The following is a 25,508-nucleotide window of genomic DNA, read 5'->3' on the forward strand; positions in this document are numbered from 1 at the left end:
TTGACTTTTTTTTTTTTTTTTTTTGAAATTCTGAGTTTACATCTCAACCTTTTTTCATGTAATTATTATTTTTTTGCTCAAAATTCAGATTTTTTTCCCCCTTGCAATTCTGAGTTTACACTGGACAATTTGGACTTTTTTCCAGAATTCTGACATTTTCTCATAATTCTGACTTCTTGCTCACAGTTCTGATTGTTTTTGTTTTTCTTGCAGTTCAGACATTTTTCTCATAATTTTGACTTTTTTCTTATAATTCTGAGTTTATATCTCACATTTCTGTTTTTTTTTTCTGCCACAGAATAAATATAAAAAAGTAATTGTGACTTTTTATCTCACAATTTGGACTTCTCAAAAATTCGAGTTTACAGTATATCAGTACATCTAATTATTACTTTTTGACATAATTAAAGTTTCTTTTCTTGTAATTCTGGGTTTACACTGTACAATTTGGACTTTTTTTCACATTTCTAACTTCTTCCTTGCAGTTCTGACTTTTTTCTGAGTTTATATCTTACAATTCTTTTTTTTATGCCACATAATAAAGAAAATAGAAAAGATAATTAATTATACCTCACTATTTTGAGTTTATATCTCACAATTCTGTTTTTTTTTCTGCCACAGAATAAATATAAAAAAGTAATAGTGACTTTTTATCTCACAATTTGGACTTTTCTTCTCAAAATTTTGAGTTTACAGTATATCAGTACATCTAATTATTACTTTTTGACATAATTAAAGTTTCTGGGTTTACACTGTACAATTTGGACTTTTTTCACATTTTTCCTCACATTTCTAACTTCTTCCTTGCAGTTCTGACTTTTTTCTGAGTTTATATCTTACAATTCTTTTTTTTATGCCACATAATAAAGAAAATAGAAAAGATAATTAATTATATCTCACTATTTTGAGTTTATATTTCACAATTCTGAAAAGTGTGAACGGGAAAAGTGAATTGTGACAAAAAAAAAATCTTTATTCTATGATAGAAATAAGTTTCCTGTATGATTCTGTGTTGAGCTTTTCTCAGATTGTATTTTTAATGTAAGGGTCAATGATTGTCAGATTTCATGACTTTCTCGTCCAGATCTGAAACAGACTGACTGGTTTTGTCTTAATCAGCTCCTCAGATGCCTCACGTTTCATCTTTATTTTGTTTTGCGCTCAGGACAGAGACACCACGGCATTCTGGGATAATAAGCAAAATATTTAAGACAGATAATGACTTATTTTTGAGATAAAAATAAGAGTTATGATCCTGATGTGATTGTTCGTGATGTGATCTTCAGAACTGACTGAAAATCAACCCAACATTTCTGTCAAATCCAAACAAACATTTATGCAACTGCAGCCTCTCCAATGTGAAGAAATCAACATGGGTTGTTATTATTATGAGACTTTAATTTTGTATAAAGGTTTTGCCCATGGAAGATGAAAGACTGACTTTGTACAGATGAATTACATGAAAGTTAAAAAAAATGTACAGGTCAAATAAAGCATGTTTGCTGTTTAAAAAGAAGTTTGAAAACATACAAAACACAAACTAAGAGAAATAAAACAGGACTTTTCTCAGAGTTGGAAGAGCTGGAAAATGCTGAATCCGCCATAATCCATGTTTGGAATAAAACAAAGTCATAAGCAACAACTGAGAGTATTATTTTATTTTATTCATTTATTTATTTATTTATTTATAGAATAGTAGCCTATTTGTGTTGAATTGCATACAGAAATGGGACTTTTAACTTTTTTCCGTCATTCGCCAAGTTCATTTTTTATGTGGTATTACTTTATAAAACATCTTATTTTAAAAATTACATATAAACAGTTTACTACTGAATCTTAAGCAGGTACTCAAACAAACAACAAATATCAGTGAAAACTATAGCGTCTATGGAAACCAGAGTTGGGTGACATCGCTTCCGGTACCTTAAAACACTCATGTATGTATATATTACTATCTATATACATTTTTATATTTTATTTTTTAATTAAACGTTTTTTTTTTATTAAATTAACTCATGTAACTTAATGACAGAAATGTTGTACATAATTTTAAAATGTATTTTAGTTCGCGACTTTTATTTAGAATTCCACCGGATGTTGTCATCGCTGCCTTCACAACCTCTGCTTTGCGCGCTTGTATTTTGTTTCCTGTTTGCACCAAACAAACAAATTCACTACAAACTGAGCTAAATGTCATAAAATGTGAGTGCATTTTAATTAAAAATGATTTAAGATCAAACCCGCATTTTAATGGACGCGAGCTCAAAACACTCCGCGGGAAGAGAGAAGGTAAAAACATCTTTAATATTCACACATTCAGCAGCTTTAAAGTTAATACAGATAACGCGACTTTAAACTATCGACATAAAGTGTAATGTTTAATCAAATCAGAATGATGTTTTATTGAATCATAATGATTTAAAATAAACGCTAGACTTGAAATGATGTGCATTAAAATCAAACTGTAATCATATTATAGTAAAGCAAGCTTTAACTTCCGCAAAACTTCTGTTTTTGATGACTTCTGCTGTGTTAAATGCTGATTTTGTGTTTAAAACTCGTTTCTAGTGTAGTTTAAAACAAAACAGACAATTGTTTTAATACAATTTAGTTTTTTATTTTATTTATATAACAGTGAAGTAGTAAAAATACAAAACTTTGTAATTTTACATAAATTAACATAAAATAGAAATAAAATAATATACCTTTGGGTATTTACATTTATTTGAAAACTTTGGAATTAAAAAAATATTAAACAAAAAATGAATGAAATTAACGTTTGTAATATTTAGAATGAAAGATGCATGTAAAAACATAAAAGTAAGAGAAAAGACTTTTTGCTATTTTTAAAAAAAATAGCCGTATATATCATTTATAATTAGTAATATATAATTTCAAGTTGGTATTGTATTGACATTATTTTTATTGACTTTTATTATATTATTTACATTGTATTGTATTTTTATCAATTTAATTTACAATGTTTCATCTGCAATAAATACATTAATAACCTTTTGGGCATCAATTTGAAAGCTTTAGAAATGTTATTTTTTCATAAGTTTGTTTTGTTAAAGAATGTAAAATATTAAACAAAATATTAGATGAAATTAAAGTTTTATTTTGCATTATTCTTGTGTTGCAAATGTAAAACTTTGTTATAATAATTAAAATGAAAGATGCATGTAAAATATAAAAGTAAAGTTTTTGTTTTTTGGAAAAGGATTTTGCAGTAATAATTAAATAAGCCAATGAACTTAAAATAAATTAAAATATATGTAATTGTTAATAAACTGTACATGCATTACATCAGAATTCCCCAGACTGACAAATGGCATTTTATTCAAGCCAGAACCCACTTTTTATCAATTTAATTGAAAAATGAACATAAAAATATATAAATAAAATTTCTATAAAAAATAAAAAATAAGTTAACCTTTCGGCATCAATTTGAAAGCTTTTTTTCATAAGTTTGTTTAGTTAAAAAAAAAATTATATATATATATATATATATGCATTTTTAAACTTTAATTTAGAATTTTTTAAATAAATCTTTTACTTTTTTAACAAAACAAACTTATAATATATATATATATATATATATATATATATATATAATTTTTTTTTTTTTTACTAAAACTTAATTTAAAATAATAATGGAAAAATAAAAACGAACAAAAAATATAACTAAACTAAAACTTTAATAAATCAAAATAAACATGAAAACCAATGTCCATTTTAAGGTCAATCTAAAATGAGAGAAAGGCCAATAAAAATACATGCACATACAAAAATATAAGTAAAGTTTTTGTTCTTTAGAAAAGGCTTTTTGCAATAACAAATAAGCCAATAAACGAAAGAAAAAACAATATATGAAGTTTATTTGTACTTTTTTACTGTTCAAAAATCATGTTTTTATTATCATGGTTTTATTGATTTACAGTGTTAGTTACTGCATTTTTTATTATTTTTTATTTTATAAAAAAACAACAACTGCAGTTTGATTGAGATTAATTGAAAAAACATGATTTTTAAAAATGAAGAGTTATCTGTTTTTGCAAATGAACTGTTCATTTGTAATTTATAGTTTTACATTCATAATAAACTGTGTCTGCATTTCCATAGCTGACAAATGGCATAATATTTAATTTCTAACACTGTTTTTCATCATTTCCTTTCATGCATTTTATTTAAGCCAGTACTCATTTTAAGCAATGTACAATATTTGTGTATTTGAGCAGGAGGGAGTGACGGCGCCCCTCAGAGGCCGACCGATGTCTGACAGCGTGTCTCTGCCCTCTTACGCCGAGTATCCCTCGGGACGTCCCTTCATAAACGCACCCCTGCCCTTCACACACAAACCTGTCAAAGCCTTCCCTGAGAGCAGCAGTGCAGGTACACACACACACACACACACACACACACACACACACACACACTAAACTCACCTACACTAAACTCACCTGAGACACCTGAGATGTCACACACGCTTAGATGCACTGATGAGACCTATAGTGCGTATAGAGAGGGACTGACAGCTGTATGTGACACTCATGAATAATTCAGTGCTTCAGCTGGCAATATAGTCTGTGTGACGTTTAAATGAGTTACTTAAACATGCAATATGCCAGGAAATAGTATTTTTTGTCTTAATTTTTTATACATAAAATTACAGTATTTAAAAATAATTTACACTTTAGAGAAGAATAATGCAAAATAATTAGATAATAAAAATAAGTTACCTATATATATATATATATATATATATATATATATATATATACAATAAGGCATTCATGTTTGTAGAAAAATAAACATAAAAAATAAGTTACCTTTATTTTTATATATATATATATATATATATATATATATATATTAATATAAAGGTACAATACAATAAATATTGTGTGTGTTGTGTATATATATATATTTATTTATTTATTTATTTATTTATTTATTTAACTAAAAAATTTTTAAAACCTTTTTAATAAAAAAAATCATAATATTGCATAATTGTAAAATAATAAAATTACCAAAAAATACATTAAAGCTATATATAATTCTTATATTTAAATATGTAATATATTAGAAATTATTTTAAAAAAAATTACAAAAAAGCACATAATTACTAAAACTAAAAAATATGGTAATGCAAAAAAACTTTAATTTTATTTAAACTTGCTTTTACATACTAAATAACTAAAATTACAATTTATAAAACTATACAGATATTAAAAGAACTAATAAAAATAACAAGCAACAATTACTAAAATGTTCAGAAATTTAAATGAAGATTGAAAATAAAATAAAAAATGTTTAAAACTTATTCAGAATATAAATAACATTTAATGATAGTAAAACACACATTTAGATGCTGATTTGTGCTCAGGATCAGTCATTCTCATCAGTTTGGTGATGAAATATTCCCCAAACCAGTGTGAATGTTTGGTGAACAGCTCCACCTGCTGGAGAGATAAGAGTTCACATTCAGATTCTTAGTTTTCTTGCATTTTCAGATGCATTTATTCAAAAGCATTTACAAAAGAGCAACATTACAATAAATGGCTCATCTTGGAACAGTACAGTCATTTCCATATATAAACGAGCTCTGTTTTGTTTGGCTGACTTTTTCAAATGAGTTGCTGAATATTGTGTGTGAGCTGAATAAATCATGTTGTGTTTTTGCAGCCATTATTTCCGCACTGAAGAACCTGCAGGAGAAGATCCGTCATTTGGAGCTGGAGAGATGTGACGCTCAGCAGAAGCTCCACACAATCTCCAGAGAATTCACTCGCTCAGACCACAGAGACGATGACAGACACAAAAACCAGGGTGAGTTTGTGATTGATCTCACTCATCCACACACACCCCTGACACCAGGGTGATTTATGTACTCTTATAGTATTTATTAATACTCAATGAACTTATATGGAATACTAGATCGAGCTTATATTAATTTTTTGTTTCCATTTGAATTTAACTTTAAGTTTTTATGTTTATGGAAATATTTACTTTTTAACTTTTTATTTTGAAAAGTAATTAATTAAAGAAATTAATAAAAATGGAAAGCACATAATTACTAAAACTTAATATAAAAAAATAAAAATAAATATATATATATATATATATATATATATATATATATATAAGTAAAAAAATATAATAATTATATATAGCTTTAATGTATTTTTATTTTATTTTAATTTTTTTAATTTTTGTTAGATTTAGTAGTTTTGTTATGTGGCATTTCTAGCTTTTTGGATTATTATTATTATTTTATTTATTTTTTAAGTATATTAAGTTAAGAACTTCTACTTGGTTACTTTATTTCAGTTAGTTGGACAACTTTTCAGATTTTTTGTAACATTTATATTATAAATGTTATAAAAAATATAACATTTTTTCAAAATAATATTTCTAATATGTATTAGGTATTTTTAAAATATAATAATTATATATAGCTTTAATGTTTTTTTTAAATTATAGATTTTAATTTTAAATTTAATTTTAAGTTTTAGTAATTATGTGCTTTTGTCATTTTTAGTAATATTTTTGTAATGTTTACTTTTGAAATAAATGTTTTTTAATATAATTTATATATAGCTTTAATGCATTTTTATTTTATTTTACATTTTTTAATGTTTGGAAATTTTAGCACTAACATTTGAATGTAATATTTTTATTAGTAAGCATTTATTTTTATCTCTTCAATTTATTTTCAGTGTAAGTTTTACTAATTTTGTTATGGGGCATTTTTAATGTTTTGGATTTTTTTGGTTTGTTGTTGGGAAACATTCCTGATTGTTTTCTTTCTTTTTTTTTTTCTTTTTCTTTTTTTTGGTAACATTTATATTGTATTATAAACTTTGATTTTATTTATTTATTTTGTTTAAGTTTTAGTAATTTTGTTACGTTATTATTAATTTTATTTATTGATATTAGAAATCATATATTTCTTTTTTTTTAAAGTAAGTTTTAAAAACAAGTTTTTTTTAAAATATTTTTTAATATTGTTTTAGTAAAGTTTTTCATGTATTGTTTGTTTTTCAATTTCAAATGCTGAAAATATTTTTTATTACTTTTAGATTTAGGTTGCACTGATTAATACAAAGCTTTATTTTCTCACATGTATAGTAATTGTGTTTTTGTCTGTGTAGATCTGCTCTCTCAGCTGACTGCGGCCGAGAATCGATGCTCGCGGTTGGAGAGACAGTTGGAGCACATGAGGAAAACCGTGAGAAACACAGAATCGGACAGAACCGCTGTGCTGCGTCGACAGGTGCGTCTCTCACACACAGAACCCGCTGAAACAGGTGTATATGTGTGTTAATATTCTGTATTGTGCAGGTGTCTCTGGAGCGTCTGGGTTCAGCGGATCAGGCCGATGTTCAGCTGAAGCTGCAGAAGCTGGATATGCTGGAGCAGGAGTATCACCGGCTGACGGAGACTCAGAGCACTGCTGAGAGGAAGATCAGACAGCTGGAGAGGAAACTACAGGAAGAGGAACACCAGAGGAAACTGGTGCAGGACAAAGCAGCTCAGGTTCGTCTCTCTGTCTGTCTCTCTACTGTCTGTATGTGTGTATGTATGATGTTAACTGTTTATCTGTTCTGTGGTCAGCTGCAGACAGGTCTAGAAGCCAATCGTCTGCTCATTCAGTCTGTCTCTCCACGTCCGCATAAATCCAGCAGGAGCAAACAAAAGAAACTCTCAGCAAAGGTAAATGAGTGCAGAAACATCTCTGAAAGCAGAGATATTGCTAATTGAATCATGGTTTAAATGACTGCTGATTACATTCAGAAATCTTAAATTCACATCTGACATCTGGCTGATTGTATCATTTTCTAATGCTTTTTGAGAATTATAGTGTGTCGAAAAAAATAACAGTTTTGTTCTAATAATATATTTAAATATCGGTCAGTTTTATTATGAGATTGAAATATCGGTCCATTTTGTTCTATTACGAGATTTAAATATCAGTCCATTTTGTTATATAACAACATTCAAATCGATTGTTTTTTTTTTTTCTAGTACAAGATTTAAATATCAGTCAGTTTTAGTCTATTATGAGATTGAAATATCGGTTCATTTTGTTCTATTACGAGATTTAAATATCGGTCAATTTTGTTATAAAACAACATTCAAATCGATTGTTTTTTTTCTAGTACAAGATTTAAATATCAGTCAGTTTTAGTCTATTATGAGATTGAAATATCGGTTCATTTTGTTCTATAACAACACTCAGATCTGTTTTTTTTTTTTTTAGTACAAGATTTAAACAGTTTTATTCTATTTCTGAGATATACTGTAAATAATGTCTGGTTTTGTTCTATTAAGAGTTTAAAATATCGGTTGATTTGATTCTGTAACAACAATGAAATGTCATCCAGTTTTGTTCTATTACAAGATTTAAAATATCGGTCAGTTTTATACTATTACGAGATATAAATATCGGTTACTTCTGTTCTATTACCAGATTTAAACTTTGGTAATTTCGTTTTGTAATGACATTGAAAGATTGGTCAATTTTGTTCTCTTAATAGATCGAAATACTGGTTGATTTGGTTCTGTAACGACATTGAAATCGATTGTTTTTTTTTTCTAGGACAAGATATAAATATCGATCAGTTTTAGTCTATTATGAGATTGAAATATCGGTTCATTTTGTTCTATAACAACACTCAGATCTATTGTTTTTTTTTTTAGTACAAGATTTAAATAGTTTTATTCTATTCCTGAGATATACTGTAAATATTGTCTGGTTTTGTTCTTTTACGAGTTTAAAATATCGGTTGATTTGATTCTGTAACAACAATGAAATGTCATCCAGTTTTGTTCTATTACAAGATTTAAAATATCGGTCAGTTTTATACTATTACGAGATATAAATATCGGTTACTTCTGTTCTATTACCAGATTTAAACTTTGGTAATTTCGTTTTGTAATGACATTGAAAGATTGGTCAATTTTGTTCTCTTAATAGATCGAAATACTGGTTGATTTGGTTCTGTAACGACATTGAAATCGATTGGTTTTTTTTTCTAGGACAAGATATAAATATCGATCAGTTTTAGTCTATTGTGAGATTGAAATATCGGTCCATTTTGTTCTATAACACTGAGATCCATTGTTTTTTTTCTAGTACAATATTTAAATAGTTTTATTCTATTTCTGAGATATACTGTAAATAATGTCTGGTTTTGTTCTATTACGAGTTTAAAATATCGGTTGATTTGATTCTATAACAACAATGAAATGTCATCCGGTTTTGTTCTATTACAAGATTTAAAATATTGGTCAGTTTTATACTATTACGAGATATAAATATCGGTTACTTCTGTTCTATTACCAGATTTAAACTTTGGTAATTTCGTTCTGTAATGACATTGAAATATTGGTCAGTTTTGTTCTCTTAATAGATTGAAATACTGGATGATTTGGTTCTGTAACGACATTGAAATGCCATTTGGATTTTTCTACTATAATATTTAAATATCGGTCAGTTTAGTTCTATAACATCATTGAAATATAAGTTGTTTTGTTTTATATATTTAATATTTAAATCTTGTAATAGAACAAAATAAACAGATATTTAAATCTCGTAATAGAACAAAGTCAGCCGAAATTTATATCTTGTAATAGAATAAAACTGACCAATATGTAAACCTTGTAATAGAACAAAATCAACCAATATATAGAGTTATTATAGAACAAAACTGTCTAATATTTAAATATAAATAATATTTTAAATATTTAAACCTATATTTTAATGTTATAGAACAAAACTGAGCTTTTTAAAGCTTTTTAAATCTCGTAATAGAACAAAACCAGACAATATTTAAATCATGTAATAGAATAAAACTGACTGTTATTTAAATCTCGTAATTGAACAAAACCAGGCGATATTAAAATCTTGTTATAGAACAAAACTGTCTGCTATTTAAACATTGTACTAGAATAAAATCAACCAATATTTCAATGTTGTTATAGAACAAAACTGACTGATATTTTAATCTCATAATAGAACAAAACAAGACAATATTTCAGTCTTGTAATAGAACAAACACACCGATATTTCAGTCTTGTAATAAAACAAAACAAACCGATTTTTCAGTCTCGTAATAGAACACAACCGATATTTCAGTCTTGTTATAGAACACAACCAATATTTCAGTCTTGTTATAGAACAAAACCGACATTTCAGTCTTGTAATAGAACAAAACACACCGATATTTCAGTGTCATAATAGAACAAAACAAACCGATATTTCAGTCTTGTAATAGAACAAAACAAACCAATATTTCAGTCTCGTAATAGAACAAAACAAACCGATATTTCAGTCTCATAATAGAACAAAACCAACCGATATTTCAGTCTCATAATAGAACAAAACCAACCGATATTTCAATCTTGTAATAGAACAAAACAAACCGATATTTCAGTCTCGTAATAGAACAAAACAACCCAATACTTCAGTCTCGTAATAGAACAAAACAAACCGATATTTCAGTCTCATAATAGAACAAAACCAACCGATACTTCAGTCTCGTAATAGAACAAAACCAACCGATATTTCAATCTTGTAATAGAACAAAACAAACCGATATTTCAATCTTGTAATAGAACAAAACAAACCGATATTTCAATCTTGTAATAGAACAAAACAAACCGATACTTCAGTCTCGTAATAGAACAAAACCAACCGATACTTCAGTCTCGTAATAGAACAAAACCAACCGATATTTCAATCTTGTAATAGAACAAAACAAACCGATATTTCAATCTTGTAATAGAACAAAACCAACCGATATTTCAATCTTGTAATAGAACAAAACAAACCGATATTTCAGTCTCATAATAGAACAAAACCAACCGATATTTCAGTCTCATAATAGAACAAAACCAACCGATATTTCAATCTTGTAATAGAACAAAACAAACCGATATTTCAGTGTCATAATAGAACAAAACAAACCAATACTTCAGTCTCGTAATAGAACAAAACAAACCAATATTTCAGTCTCGTAATAGAACAAAACAAACCAATACTTCAGTCTCGTAATAGAACAAAACCAACCGATATTTCAATCTTGTAATAGAACAAAACAAACCGATATTTCAGTCTCATAATAGAACAAAACCAACCGATATTTCAGTCTCATAATAGAACAAAACCAACCAATATTTCAATCTTGTAATAGAACAAAACAAACCGATATTTCAGTGTCGTAATAGAACAAAACAAACCGATATTTCAGTGTTGTAATAGAACAAAACCAACCAATATTTCAATCTTGTAATAGAACAAAACAAACCGATATTTCAGTCTCGTAATAGAACAAAACCAACCGATATTTCAATCTTGTAATAGAACAAAACAAACTGATATTTCAGTGTCGTAGTAGAACAAAACAAACCGATATTTCAGTCTTGTAATAGAACAAAACAAACCGATATTTCAGTGTCATAATAGAACAAAACAAACCAATATTTCAGACTCGTAATAGAACAAAACAAACCGATATTTCAGTCTTGTAATAGAACAAAACAAACCGATATTTCAGTGTCATAATAGAACAAAACAAACCAATACTTCAGTCTTGTAATAGAACAAAACAAACCAATATTTCAGTCTCGTAATAGAACAAAACAAACCAATACTTCAGTCTCGTAATAGAACAAAACCAACCGATATTTCAATCTTGTAATAGAACAAAACCAACCAATATTTCAGTCTCATAATAGAACAAAACCAACCGATATTTCAGTCTCATAATAGAACAAAACCAACCGATATTTCAATCTTGTAATAGAACAAAACAAACCGATATTTCAGTGTCGTAATAGAACAAAACAAACCGATATTTCAGTCTCGTAATAGAACAAAACAAACCGATATTTCAGTGTTGTAATAGAACAAAACCAACCAATATTTCAATCTTGTAATAGAACAAAACAAACCGATATTTCAGTCTCGTAATAGAACAAAACCAACCGATATTTCAATCTTGTAATAGAACAAAACAAACCGATATTTCAGTCTTGTAATAGAACAAAACAAACCGATATTTCAGTGTCATAATAGAACAAAACAAACCGATATTTCAGTCTCGTAATAGAACAAAACAAACCAATATTTCAGTCTCGTAATAGAACAAAACAAACCGATATTTCAGTCTCGTAATAGAACAAAACAAACTGATATTTCAGTCTCGTAATAGAACAAAACAAACCGATATTTCAGTGTTGTAATAGAACAAAACCAACCAATATTTCAATCTTGTAATAGAACAAAACAAACCGATATTTCAGTCTCGTAATAGAACAAAACCAACCGATATTTCAATCTTGTAATAGAACAAAACAAACCGATATTTCAGTCTTGTAATAGAACAAAACAAACCGATATTTCAGTGTCATAATAGAACAAAACAAACCGATATTTCAGTCTCGTAATAGAACAAAACAAACCAATATTTCAGTCTCGTAATAGAACAAAACAAACCGATATTTCAGTCTCGTAATAGAACAAAACAAACTGATATTTCAGTCTCGTAATAGAACAAAACAAACCGATATTTCAGTGTTGTAATAGAACAAAACAAACCGATATTTCAGTCTCGTAATAGAACAAAACAAACCAATATTTCAGTGTTGTAATAGAACAAAACAAACCGATATTTCAGTGTCATAATAGAACAAAACAAACCGATATTTCAGTCTCGTAATAGAACAAAAAATCTGATGTTTCAATCTCATAATAGAACAAAAACCAGACAATATTCAAGTCATGTAATAGAAAAAAACTGGCTTTTATTTAAATCTTGTAATAAAGCAAAACTGAATGATATTTCAGTGTGTTATAGAATCAAATCAACCGATATTTCAATCTTGTAATAGAACAAATCTGACTAATATTTAAAACTCGTAATCGAACAAAACTGACTGATACCTACATCTAATAACAGAACAAAACTGGCTAACATTTAAATCTGTAAAGCTGCTTTGGATGTGCATTGTTACAATTGCTGTTCACAAATAAATTTGACTTGATTGACATTTGCTTGAATTACTAAGATGAGCTGCTCATGTGTGAATCCTCCTGTGTTTCTGCAGAAACATCCGTCACATCCACCGCCGCATTACAGACTCAGTCTGGGAGACGTGCCCTTTGTGACCGGGACGGTAAAAACAAACACAGCGTTTTAAACTACAACATGTATTTGTATTACATGTATTTTTGCATCAAAGTTTTTCATTATCATTTCTGACCTTAACACTGTCCCTAGGTGACAAATCAGAACATGTGATGTTAACGTGTTTGTGTCTTCAGTCGACAGGTTCGAGTCACTCAGTGCGAGCAAACGTCCAGCACGTCCTTCATCTCATGAAGCAGCATCATCCTCAGCTGTGTAACGAGCGAGTGCTGGGACACGCCCCCTCCACCAATGACAGAGCTCCCCAGGCCGGCAGTAGCTCCTCCTCTTCCTCTTCCTGCAGTGAGGAGCTGTCAGATCTGCTGCTGACGCTGCAGGACGAGTTCGGACACATGAGCTTGTGAGGCTTGTTCTGTATCTTACTGTCATTTACTGTCAACCTGAAGCAGTGAGATACTATTATACTTTTTTGTTAATATTTTGTTAACAGATATATATATAAAAAAAAGTAAACATATTTAACAAAGACACACAAATAAACAAAGAAAATGAATGAATAAACTGAATAAAACAAATTAAGTTAAATTAAAATTAAACTAATTGACAATATGAATAAATACTGTATTACTATTTTAATGATATTAAAATAAATAGTCTTGGTCAAAGGGATAAATCACCCAAAAATTTGTGAAAATATTTGCATTTTCAAAAAGTTTTCTCCCAATAATTATGACTATGACTGCCAACCTCCAAAAATGACAGTAACCTGTGTGTGTTTGTGTCAGTGAGCAGCAGGAATTGTCCAAACAGATCCAGTCGTGCGGTTCGGATCGGTTGCGGCAGGATTTGGAGCGTGAGATGGAGACGCTCGTGAAGAGGATGGAGAATAAAGGTGAACAGATCGCTAAAGTCCGTCGACATCAAACTCAGGTAACTCCAGCCCACAATGCACCACTAGAAATAATAAGAAATAATCATATTAAACTAATCCTTTAATGTGTCTGAAAGTCTCTTCTGCTCACCAAGGTTGCGTTTATTTGATCGGAAATACTATTAAAAATTGTGTCATATTTTTACCATTTAAAATAACTGTTTTATGAGTAAATATCTGTTAAAATGTAATTTATTTCTGTGATCAAAGCTGCATTTTTAGCATCATTACTCCAGTCTTCAGTGTTACACTATCCTTCAGAAATTACTCTAATATACTGATTTGCTGCTCAACAAACATTTCTTGATTGAAAACAGAATAATTTTGTGAAAACTATGATACATTTTATTTTTTAGGATTCACAGATGAATAGAAAGTTCAAAAGAACAGCATTTATTTGAAATAGAAATCTTTTGTAATATAATAAATGTCTTCACTGGCACTATTGTTCAAGTCAATGCATCTCTAATGAATAAAAATATTTATTTCTGTATTTATTTTTTATTTATTTTTTTTTAAATTGTATATTTAAAAAAAAGTTGTGGTGTTTTTAATAATCTGAAATGTTTTCTATTTTTATATAGTTACATTAGAATTTATATTATATTCTAGAATGAAGCATCATGGGAGTGTTTCACATTTACACTAGTGATCAAATAAGTAAAACAAATTTTATTGATCAAAAATACAGTAAAAACTGATTTATTTTTGCAATTTAAAATAGCTATTTTTTATGTGAATATCTGTTAAATTGTAATTTATTCCTGTGATCAAAGCTGAATTTTCAGCATCATTACTCCAGTCTTCAGTGTCACATGATCCTTCAGAAATCATTCTAATGTAAGAATATAATATAATATAAATTCTAATATAATTAAATAAAAATAAGACACATTTCAGATTATTATCAATGTTAAAAACACAATTTTTGTGATTATAAAAAACAAAAAAACAACAAATAAATATTTGTAATAATCAGGGATTCATTAAATGGATCAAAAGTGCCAGTGTAGACATTTATAATGTTACAAAAGATTTCTATTTCATATAAATACTGTTCTTTTAAACTTCCTATTCATCTGTGAATCCTGAAAAATGAATGTCTGACTATTTCCACAAAAATATTAGGTTTACAGCATTGCTTATAATCAAATCGGCATATTAGAATGATTTCTGAAGGATCATGTGACACTGAAGACTGCAGTAATGATGCTGAAAATTCAGCTTTGACCACAGAAATAAATTACATTTTAACAGATATTCACATAGAAAACAGCTATTTTAAATTGTAAAAATATTTCAGTTTTTACTGTATTTACATGTGAAATGCTCCCATGTTTTTTTAGAAATCATTCTAATATAAGAATACAATACAATATAATATAAATTCTAATATAATTATATAAAAATAAGACACATTTCAGATTATTATCAATATTAAAAACACTTTTTTGTTATATACAATTAAAAATAACAACAAATAAATATTTGTATTATTGTATATTGTATTATTCAGGGATGCATTAAATGGATCAAAAGTGATGATAAAGACATGTGTAATGTTCCAAAAGATTTCTGTTTCAAATAAACGCTGTTCTTTTGAACTTTCTATTCATCTGTGAATCCTGAAAAATAACATGTATGACTGTTTGGATAAAAATATTTGTTTTACAGCATTGCTAATAATCAGAAACGTTTATAGAGCAGCAAATCCGTATATTAGAATGATTTCTGAAGGATCATGTGACACTGAAGACTGCAGTAATGATGCTGAAAATTCAGCTTCAAATCACAGAAATAAATTACATTTGAACAGATATTCACATAGAAAACAGATATTTTACCTTCTAATAATATTTCAAAATTTGTACTATTTTATCAAATAATCAGTCAATCAGAATGTGAAAAAAAATTGAGTTTTTCACATATAGTCATTTAGAATGCAATCTTTTGTACTTAAAGTTTTTGTGGGAAAAATAATGGAAACTATTTTTAAAAAAATATTTAAATATAAATAAATATTGAAAAATATTCTAAATTAATTACAGCATATTTAAATGTTACAAAAATGTCAGTTTAATAATCAGAAATGTTTCTTGTGCAGCAAATCAGAATATTAGAATGATTTCTGAAGGATCATGCGACACTGAAGACTGCAGTAATGATGCTGAAAATGCAGCTTTGATCACAGAAATAAATTACATTTGAACAGATATTCACATAGTAAACTCCTTTTTTAAATTGTAAAAATATTTCAGTTTTTACTGTATTTTTGATCAGTAAAAACAACTTATTTGTACATATTTGACCACAAGTGTAAATACGAACCGCTTCATGATGTGATGGATTGTTTCTGTGTCAGATGGAGAAGTTAAGGCGTCAGTGTCGAGAGCAGAGCGACGGCGGAGGAGAGATCAAGGTGACGACTACGGTCTCGAGTCGCGGTCGTTCCACCGGCCCGGTGAAGGTCAAAGAGAAACCAGGTGAGCGCAGTCGAGACAGTCTGCGTCTGCTGAAGGACATGCGCTCGCTGCAGACGTCACTGCGCAGCCAGCAGCTCAGCTGGGAATACTGACGCGCTCATCAAAAAACACGTCCAGGTCAAAGGTCAGCCCAAAATCAAAAGGACAGTTATTTTCATGACAATTTAAAGTTCTCTGATGCAGTTTTTTTTTTTTGTGTGATATTACAGTGAAAAGTTTCTCACTCAAATGTACGGAAGCCTGTTTTCACCACCGAATAAAAACAAATTAAAAAGTCAGAATTGCGAGATATAAACTTGCAATTCGGACTTTTTGCGTTTGTATCTCTCAATTTTTTTTTTTCAGAATTGTGAGATATAATTGCAATTATGAGTTATAAAGTCCAGATCTGAGGAGAAAAAAAAAAGACTGATATGTTCACAGAATTGCAAGTTTATATCTATATATGTGACTTTTTGGCACGCAATACTGGCTTTATCTTCAGAGTTTCTTAAGACTTGCATCATATAAACTTACAATTCTGACTTTTTTTTTTCCTCAGAGTTGTGAGATATAAACTCACAATTGTGAGTAATAAAGAGTTGCAGTATAATTGTGATTTTTTTATATCCCAATTCTGACTTTTTCTGACTGCAATTGTGAGTTTTTATCATGCAATTGCGACTTTATTTCTCCAAATTGCATGATATAAACTCACAATTCTGACTTTATAACTCGCAGTTGCAAGTTCATATCATGCAATACTGACTTTAACTTCAGAATTGTGATATAAACTCGCAATTGCAAACTATAAAGTCCAGTTCTGAGGAGAAAAAAAATGTTCACACAATTATGACTTTATAAATTGCAATTATATATCGCAATTGTGACTTTTTAGCACACAATACTGACTTTATCTTCAGAATTTCTTCAGAATTGTGAGTTATAAAGTCCAGTTTTGAGCAGAAGAAATAGAAAGAAAATTGACTTTTGCTGACAATTTTAGGTTTATATCTCGCAGTACTTCATCTTCAAAATATCTTCATTTCTGACTTTATAACTCGCAGTTGCGACTTTATTTTACAATTCTGACTTTCTCAGAATTGCAATATGAACTTGCAATTCTGACTTTATAAGACTTTTTATCACGCAATACTGACTTTATCTTCAGAATTGTGCATTTTTTTTTTATATCACAATTAATTTTTTTCATAATTGCTAGTTATACAATATATATAATATAATTACAAAACTTATATGTTAGTTCATATATCAATCAATTTGGAGAAAAAAGTCAGAATTGTGAGATAAAAAGCTGCAAAAAATTAAAAAAAAAAAAACTTTACAAATTTTTTTTCAGTGCCAGAAACGGCTTCCATACCAATGGGTGTAAATGCAATACAATAAAGAGATGGGTTTTTTTGCATTACAAAATTGGCTCAAAATTATTAAAATAATGTCATAATGCAAATATTCATGCTTATAAAGCAGCTCTAATTTTTATGTTTATGCTGAATATCATTTCTCACTTTATTTGTTTGAGATTTACCCTTTAAACTTTTTATTTGATCACTTTAATTTTTGGTTTGCTTCCATAGATGTTTATGTGGAAAGATTATGTGGATGAGGTTCCCAGTGAAATGCAGATCCAGTCACATGATCTCGACTCTTTTCATTAGTATTTTTCAGTTTGATCACATGAAGGGTATGTGTTAAGAAATATTTCCAGAGCTGAATAAAGGACTGAACAAGATTTGAAACAAAAACTAACTAGTTGTTTCTACCTCAGCGATTACCCAGAATTCCTGCGCAGCTCCAGCTGTTTTTGGTAACACTTTACAATAAGGTCTCATTTGCTAACATTAGTTAATGCATAACTTAAAATTAGCAAATGTATTTTTATAGCATCTATTCATTTCATTTTACAGTGGATTCATATTTATGATTTTTTTTGAATTTTTAAACCTGACCGTTTAAACACATTTGTAACAAATGGAACCTTACTGGAAAGTGTTACATTTTTAAAATCTAAATTAATTTAAACTCAGACTTTGTTTTTCAGTGTTTCGTGTTTCAAATGAATCATTTCAACATTCCAAAGCATTCCAATTTTTCTTTAATAATGAGTTGTCCTATATTATAATGTTTACATCATTCCGTGTTTGTTTCCGTGATAGTGTGAGATGTGAGTGCTTTATTGAATATTATACATTAAGAAAATACATATGATGGATTTTATCTGAATTGATAAAAGCCTTGTTGAAGCTGCAGTTGTTTTTAGCTTGTGTGTGTTTGTGAAATACACCGGTGCTCAGACTCTTGCTTTGTGTGAGAATGACTTGAAATATGTTTAAAATATTTATTTTTACAGCACTGAATAAAAGCAAAATGAATTACGTTTGTTTACTTTCTTTCCACTGAGACGCCAGGAGTTTATTTGAATGAAAACCTTTATTTATAATTTATATTTTCAGTCATAATCCTCATGTAAGCTAAAGACACAATGATCTGTACAGTATCTACACAAGTGTGTCTCCAGACAGACCTTCAGAAAAACAGCATTCAGCACTTAATTACACCAGAGAACATTTCAGACTTCAGTAACGCTTTACAATAAAGTCGCATTAGTTAACATTTAGCTAACGTGAGCAATGTGTTTTTACAGCATTTATTAATTTTAAACAATCTAAAAATGTTTAAAGTTATTGATTCATAAATGAACAAATACTAGATTTTGAAGTTGTAACAAGTTCTAAAAAATTTAGCGCCATGCGCCTGGAATTGTTATAAGTTCTAAAAATGTGACACCAGGCGTCTGAAAATTTTACAAGTTTTTAAAATGTAACGCCAGACTGCTGGAAATGTTACAAGTTCTAAAAATGTAACGCCAGGCTTCTGGAAATGTTACAAGTTCTAAAAATGTAACGCCAGACTGCTGGAAATGTTACAAGTTCTAAAAATGTAACGCCAGGCTTCTGGAAATGTTACAAGTTCTAAAAATGTAACGCCAGGCTTCTGGAAATGTTACAAGTTCTAAAAATGTAACGCCAGACTGCTGGAAATGTTACAAGTTCTAAAAATGTAACGCCAGACTGCTGGAAATGTTACAAGTTCTAAAAATGTAACGCCAGACTGCTGGAAATGTTACAAGTTCTAAAAATGTAACGCCAGGCTTCTGGAAATGTTACAAGTTCTAGAAATGTAACGCCAGGCTTCTGGAAATGTTACAAGTTCTGAAAATGTAACGCCAGACTGCTGGAAATGTTACAAGTTCTAAAAATGTAACGCCAGGCTTCTGGAAATGTTACAAGTTCTAAAAATGTAACGCCAGGCTTCTGGAAATGTTACAAGTTCTAAAAATGTAACGCCAGACTGCTGGAAATGTTACAAGTTCTAAAAATGTAACGCCAGGCTTCTGGAAATGTTACAAGTTCTAAAAATGTAACGCCAGACTGCTGGAAATGTTACAAGTTCTAAAAATGTAACACCAGGCGTCTGGAAATGTTACAAGTTCTAAAAATGTAACGCCAGACTGCTGGAAATGTTACAAGTTCTAAAAATGTAACGCCAGACTGCTGGAAATGTTACAAGTTCTAAAAATGTAACACCAGGCGTCTGGAAATGTTACAAGTTCTAAAAATGTAACGCCAGACTGCTGGAAATGTTACAAGTTCTAAAAATGTAACGCCAGACTGCTGGGAATGTTACAAGTTCTAAAAATGTAACGCCAGACTGCTGGAAATGTTACAAGTTCTAAAAATGTAACGCCAGACTGCTGGAAATGTTACAAGTTCTAAAAATGTAACACCAGGCGTCTGGAAATGTTACAAGTTCTAAAAATGTAACGCCAGACTGCTGGAAATGTTACAAGTTCTAAAAATGTAACGCCAGACTGCTGGAAATGTTACAAGTTCTAAAAATGTAACGCCAGACTGCTGGAAATGTTACAAGTTCTAAAAATGTAACGCCAGGCTTCTGGAAATGTTACAAGTTCTAAAAATGTAACGCCAGACTGCTGGGAATGTTACAAGTTCTAAAAATGTAACGCCAGACTGCTGGAAATGTTACAAGTTCTAAAAATGTAACGCCAGGCTTCTGGAAATGTTACAAGTTCTAAAAATGTAACGCCAGGCTTCTGGAAATGTTACAAGTTCTAAAAATGTAACGCCAGGCTTCTGGAAATGTTACAAGTTTTAACAATGTAACGCCAGACTGCTACATTTTTCTAAGTTGTAAATAGAACAGAATATTAAAGTCTGTTTTACATAAAAACATTTTAATCTTTGTATTTCTAAATTATGCTTAACCTTTTTAATAATATAAATGTTTAGCAATTTCTGAGTAAAACTTATTTTAAGACATTTTTTGTGTAGTTGATTATAGTTAACTAATGTTGAGATGATTTTAAACGTTTTTAAAAATATTCATAAATGTTGAAATTAATTCTATAAAAGTATCATTAATTGTTAATGTTAAAAAAATCCAAGTTGTATTATAAATAAAAGATTATTAGATAATTATTTAATTTGAATATTTTTTAATTCAGTTTCCATCTTTCAATTTTAAACTGATGTTTAATCAATGTTTTGTTTGCAATTATTGTGAAATTTACCAACAATTTAAACATTTTTCAACATAGTTATTTTTTAATGTTAACTGTTATTGTTAAACTTTTGAATTAAAAATACATTCATAATTTTAATTTTTTGTTGATGTTAAGTGAAGCTTTTTAACTATTGATTTTAAATCCGTGTTTCTGAATAATGTTGATAGAAATGCTGTTGAAGTACTGATCATTGTTAGTTCATGTTTATGTCAACTTTATTGTAAAATATTAGCAAAGTCAAGAAATAATTCTATTTTTCAACTTCAAATCTGTCAATCCACAAACTTGCTGCAAATTCATTGTTTATCATTTATGGTAGTGGATTTACTGACTCAAACTTAATAAACCAAACTGGATTCAGTGTAAGAAAAATGTTCTAGATCAGAGAGCCGTCTATGAATGGCACGAGAGAATGTTTTTATTCCAAACCAAAGAAAAACAAAAGTTATTTACCGTCACCTACAGGTACAAACATGTACAAATACCAGAAAATAGATTCATTAAATCAAAGCGTGTGTAAAAAGTAATAATTTAGAAATGGATGTTATGTACACGAGGCGACGCAAAAACCACTTATTGCACAAAAAAAACAATAGCATTATATCTGTAATAATTATTAACTTAAAATACAATGGAGAAATAGGAAACTCTATAAGAAAGCTTTTAAATTATTTGAACTTGACTGCCCAGCATGAAGTCTTTTTTTTTTTAATATAGATATATATTTTTTTCTTTTAAATACAGCAGTAATTGTTAGAAAAATTAAATCTTCAAGCCAGAAATCCATAACATTCCCTCACATGGTCACATTTTATTTGTAACTTTCTGTAACATTGGACTGATGAGTTATCATAAATATATTTGATAAGTTTTTCTTGAGTTAGGTTCATGTTTGGATCTCTGGCTGATGGAAACAGTAGTTAACACTTGTGTTTTGTGTTGTCTCTGACAAAGGCAAATAAAATTAAAATAAAAAGTCATAATTCATCAAAAAAAAAATTTCATTAAGATGTTTTTATATATAAAATTATATATATATAAAAACTGGAATTTTAAAATAATTTTTTTTGTAATTTTTAATCAAATAACTTACCTTATTCTTTTGATTTTGCGGTGAAATATGATGGAGTTGTTGTGAAATTCACACTCCACTGCAGGTTAATGTTAGTGACCCATGTGGGACAAAATAGTACAAGCAAACTGACATTTTTCATAAAACTGACATCACTCTCTTTGTTTTCTGTCCTTTGCAGATTTTGGCAAATGCACTTACAGTCACACCTGCGCAAACACACATTTACACACGGCAAATAGATATCTCTATATATCCATGTAGCTTGAGAACTGTACATAGATAGGCTGAACGTTTTTTATACATAGATCTCTGTTAAAGTCACTCAGGAAGGCAACGCAAACATTTGTAAGGCAAGATCCATTTGACGCACACATTCTGCCATCCTGAGAAAGAAAAGTGTGAGGGCCGTGTAGCCCTTTAAAACACACAACTATATTTACAGATTGAGAAAGTTCCTCCACGGCGGGCCGCGTCCCGTCAGGACGGGCGCGTCTGAACCCAGCAGATGTCTCCGAAGGTCTCCGGGGTCCGTGTGTTTTCACGCCTGTCGTCGCACGCTCGCTCTAATCGCTCTCTGGCCGCCAGCCGCTGCTCGCTCGACTGAGATTTTCAATGATTGTTTTGGGTTTTGGGATTTTGGGAATGGAGTAATCTTGTTGTGTTGCGTTTCTCTGTGTGAACAGGGAGAACTGACGTCTGAGGGGCGAAATTGGTTGAAAGCAAAAAATTAATTATCCAAAGATCTGTTTCGTCTGATGCTTTCTGTACGCTGAGGACGCATGAAAAGAAAACAGTGGCTTAGTTTTCCTTGTAGCGTTTAAATGAGCTTCTGCTTGGATGTGTAACAAAAAAAAAAAAAAAACAATTCTAAAAATGTAACACCAGGCTCCCAGAATTGTTAAACATTCTAAAAATGTAAAAATTCCTGCTGGCTAGAGTAACAAGTTCTAAAAATGTAATCATTCCAAATGGCTAGTGCTACAAGTTGTAAAAATGTAACACCAGTTTGCTGGAATTGTTACAGGTTCTTAAAATTGAACACTTACAAGCTGGAATTATTACAAGTTGTAAAAATGTAACACCAGGCTCCCAAAATTGTTACAAGTTCAAAAAATGCACTAATTCCAGCTGACTAGTCTTACAAGTTTAAAAGATGAAAGGTAATCATTCCAGATGGCTAGTGCTGCAAGTTCTAAAAATGTAACACTAGCAAGCTGGAATTGTTACAAGTTGTGAAAGTGTAACACCAGGCTGCTTAAAATGTTACATGTTTTAAAAATGTAACACCAGGTTGCTGGAATTGTTACAGGTTCTAAAAATCTAACATTAGCAAGCTGGAATTATTACAAGCTCTAAGAATGTAACACGAGGCAGCTGGAATCGTTACACGTTTTTAAAAATGTAACACCAGGCTCCCAGAATTGTTACGAGTTCTAAAACTTAATCATTCCAGATGGCTAGTGCTACAAGTTGTAAAAATGTAACACCAGTTTGCTGGAATTGTTACAGCCTCTAAAAATGTAACACTAGCAAGCTGGAATTATTACAAGTTCTAAAACTGTAACATTAGGCTGCTGGAATTGTTACACGTTGTGAAAATGTAATGATTCCTCCTGGCTAGTGATACAAGTTCCAAAAATGTAACACCGGGTTTCTGGAATTGCTACAGGTTCTAAATATCTAACACTAGCAAGCTGGAATTATTACAAGTTCTAAAAATGTAACACCAGGCTCCCGGAATTGTTAAAAGTTCTAAAAATGTAATAATTCCAGCTGTCTAGTGTTACAGGTTCTAAAAATCTAACACTAGCAAGCTGGAATTATCACAAGTTACTGCTTAAATTGTTACAAGTTTTTAAAATGCAATCATTCCAGCTGGTTAGTGTTGCAAGTTCTAAAAATGTACCAGCAGATTTCTAGAATTGTTACAGGTTCTACAAATCTAACACTAGCAACCTGGAATTATTATATACGTTCTAAAAATGTAACACTGGGCTGATGGAAATGTCACAAGTTTCAACAATGTAACACTGTAACACCAGGCAGCTAGAATTGTAGCAAGTTTTAAAAATGTTACACTAGCTATCAGGAATTGTTAACCATTCTAAACATGTAACACTAGACACCTAGAATTGTTCCAGCTTTTAAAAATGTAACATTGGGCTGCAAGAATAGTTACATTTCATTTAATTAGATGTTTAGGTGAAATATTATTTTTAAATATGTTCAGCTATTACAACGGGGCCACTGAGAATAGAACTTTTTTTTCAGTCCAAACATTTGCGTAACATCATACACTCCGCCGACTGCGTAACACCATCCACCGTCCTTCTTTGTGCAAAAGCCGTCTCCATGGCGATGGCAAAAAGGTGACAACGAGCTTCCTCAAAGCATCGTCGGTAATTACGGAATTTTACCAAGACGGAATCCGTCAGGTGACTTTTGCCCTAACGACGTCATTGGTCGTGTTTGTCACAGTCGTCGTCCAGGCAACCGTTCATGCGGTGCGAATCGTCTCCGAAGGCGCCCTGAGACTGCAGCAGCTCGAACTCCTCGTCCAGGAAGTCCAGCGAGTTGTTGCTCGGCAGCCCGCGGATGGTGAACTTGTGCGAGACTTTAGTCCACTGCTCGCGGTTGGCGGCCACGCGCTCGTACAGCTCGGTCGAACGCGGGAAAATCTCCTGCAGGAGCCTGAAAGAAATTGATCAGAGTTACATTAAACTCTCAAGCTGGGCTTGATAAATAAGCAACGTCACATGCATGAAAGCAGCCATTCTCTGACTTGTATATTGGCATGGCGATGTGCTCCATGAAGCTGATCTGGAGTTCAGGGATGTAGGCTTTCTCACGGTCCATCATCTCACTGGGTCTGTTTCCCATCGCCTTCTCCTGTACACATACACAAATGAAGATGGGTAATTCACGAATACTTACTGCACTGAAGCAGCTTTTCTAAAATAATAATAATAATAATAATAATAATAATAATAATAATAAATAATAATTCCAGCTGACTAGTGTTACAAGTGTTTCTAAAAATGTAACACCAGGCTCCCTGAATTGTTACAAATTCTAAAAATGTAACACTATGCTGCTGTAATTGTTACAATTTATAAAAATGTAACACCAGGCTCCCAGAAGTGTTACAAGTTGTAAAAATGTAATGCCAGACAACTGGAAGTTCTAAAAGTGTAAACTTCTGTTATAAGTTTTAAAAATGTAACACCAGGTTCCCGTAATTGTTACAAGTTCTAAAAATTGAATAATTCCAGCTGGCTAG

At 30.2% G+C, this 25,508-nt stretch overlaps 2 protein-coding genes across 5 annotated transcripts in view; one reads left to right on the forward strand and one right to left on the reverse strand.

Annotated features, from left to right (window-relative positions):
* The first annotated feature begins 2,159 nt into the window (after nucleotides 1-2,159).
* Nucleotides 2,160-18,943, forward strand: cep57 (centrosomal protein 57). The gene is made up of 10 exons (XM_073817990.1): nucleotides 2,160-2,289; nucleotides 4,239-4,392; nucleotides 5,686-5,829; nucleotides 7,155-7,276; nucleotides 7,345-7,539; nucleotides 7,618-7,716; nucleotides 13,114-13,182; nucleotides 13,331-13,554; nucleotides 13,940-14,084; nucleotides 16,448-18,943. The coding sequence occupies exons 1-10, from the start codon at nucleotides 2,251-2,253 to the stop codon at nucleotides 16,658-16,660; spliced, it is 1,404 nt and encodes a 467-aa protein (XP_073674091.1). The 5' UTR covers nucleotides 2,160-2,250; the 3' UTR covers nucleotides 16,661-18,943.
* A 2,604-nt stretch (nucleotides 18,944-21,547) lies between these two features.
* The window catches only part of pde2a (phosphodiesterase 2A), a 255,223-nt gene continuing 251,262 nt past the window's right edge, over nucleotides 21,548-25,508 (reverse strand). For all 4 annotated transcript variants that reach the window (XM_073817601.1, XM_073817604.1, XM_073817602.1 and 1 more), the window contains 2 exons: nucleotides 25,011-25,117; nucleotides 21,548-24,919 (listed from right to left, as the gene is read on the reverse strand). In XM_073817601.1, coding sequence (XP_073673702.1) covers nucleotides 24,685-24,919; nucleotides 25,011-25,117 — 342 coding nt within the window. In that variant the 3' untranslated portion in view covers nucleotides 21,548-24,684. The remainder of the gene's footprint in view (nucleotides 24,920-25,010; nucleotides 25,118-25,508) is intronic.

Source organism: Garra rufa, chromosome 14 (genome assembly GCF_049309525.1).
Source record: "Garra rufa chromosome 14, GarRuf1.0, whole genome shotgun sequence".
Lineage (NCBI taxonomy): Eukaryota > Metazoa > Chordata > Actinopteri > Cypriniformes > Cyprinidae > Garra > Garra rufa.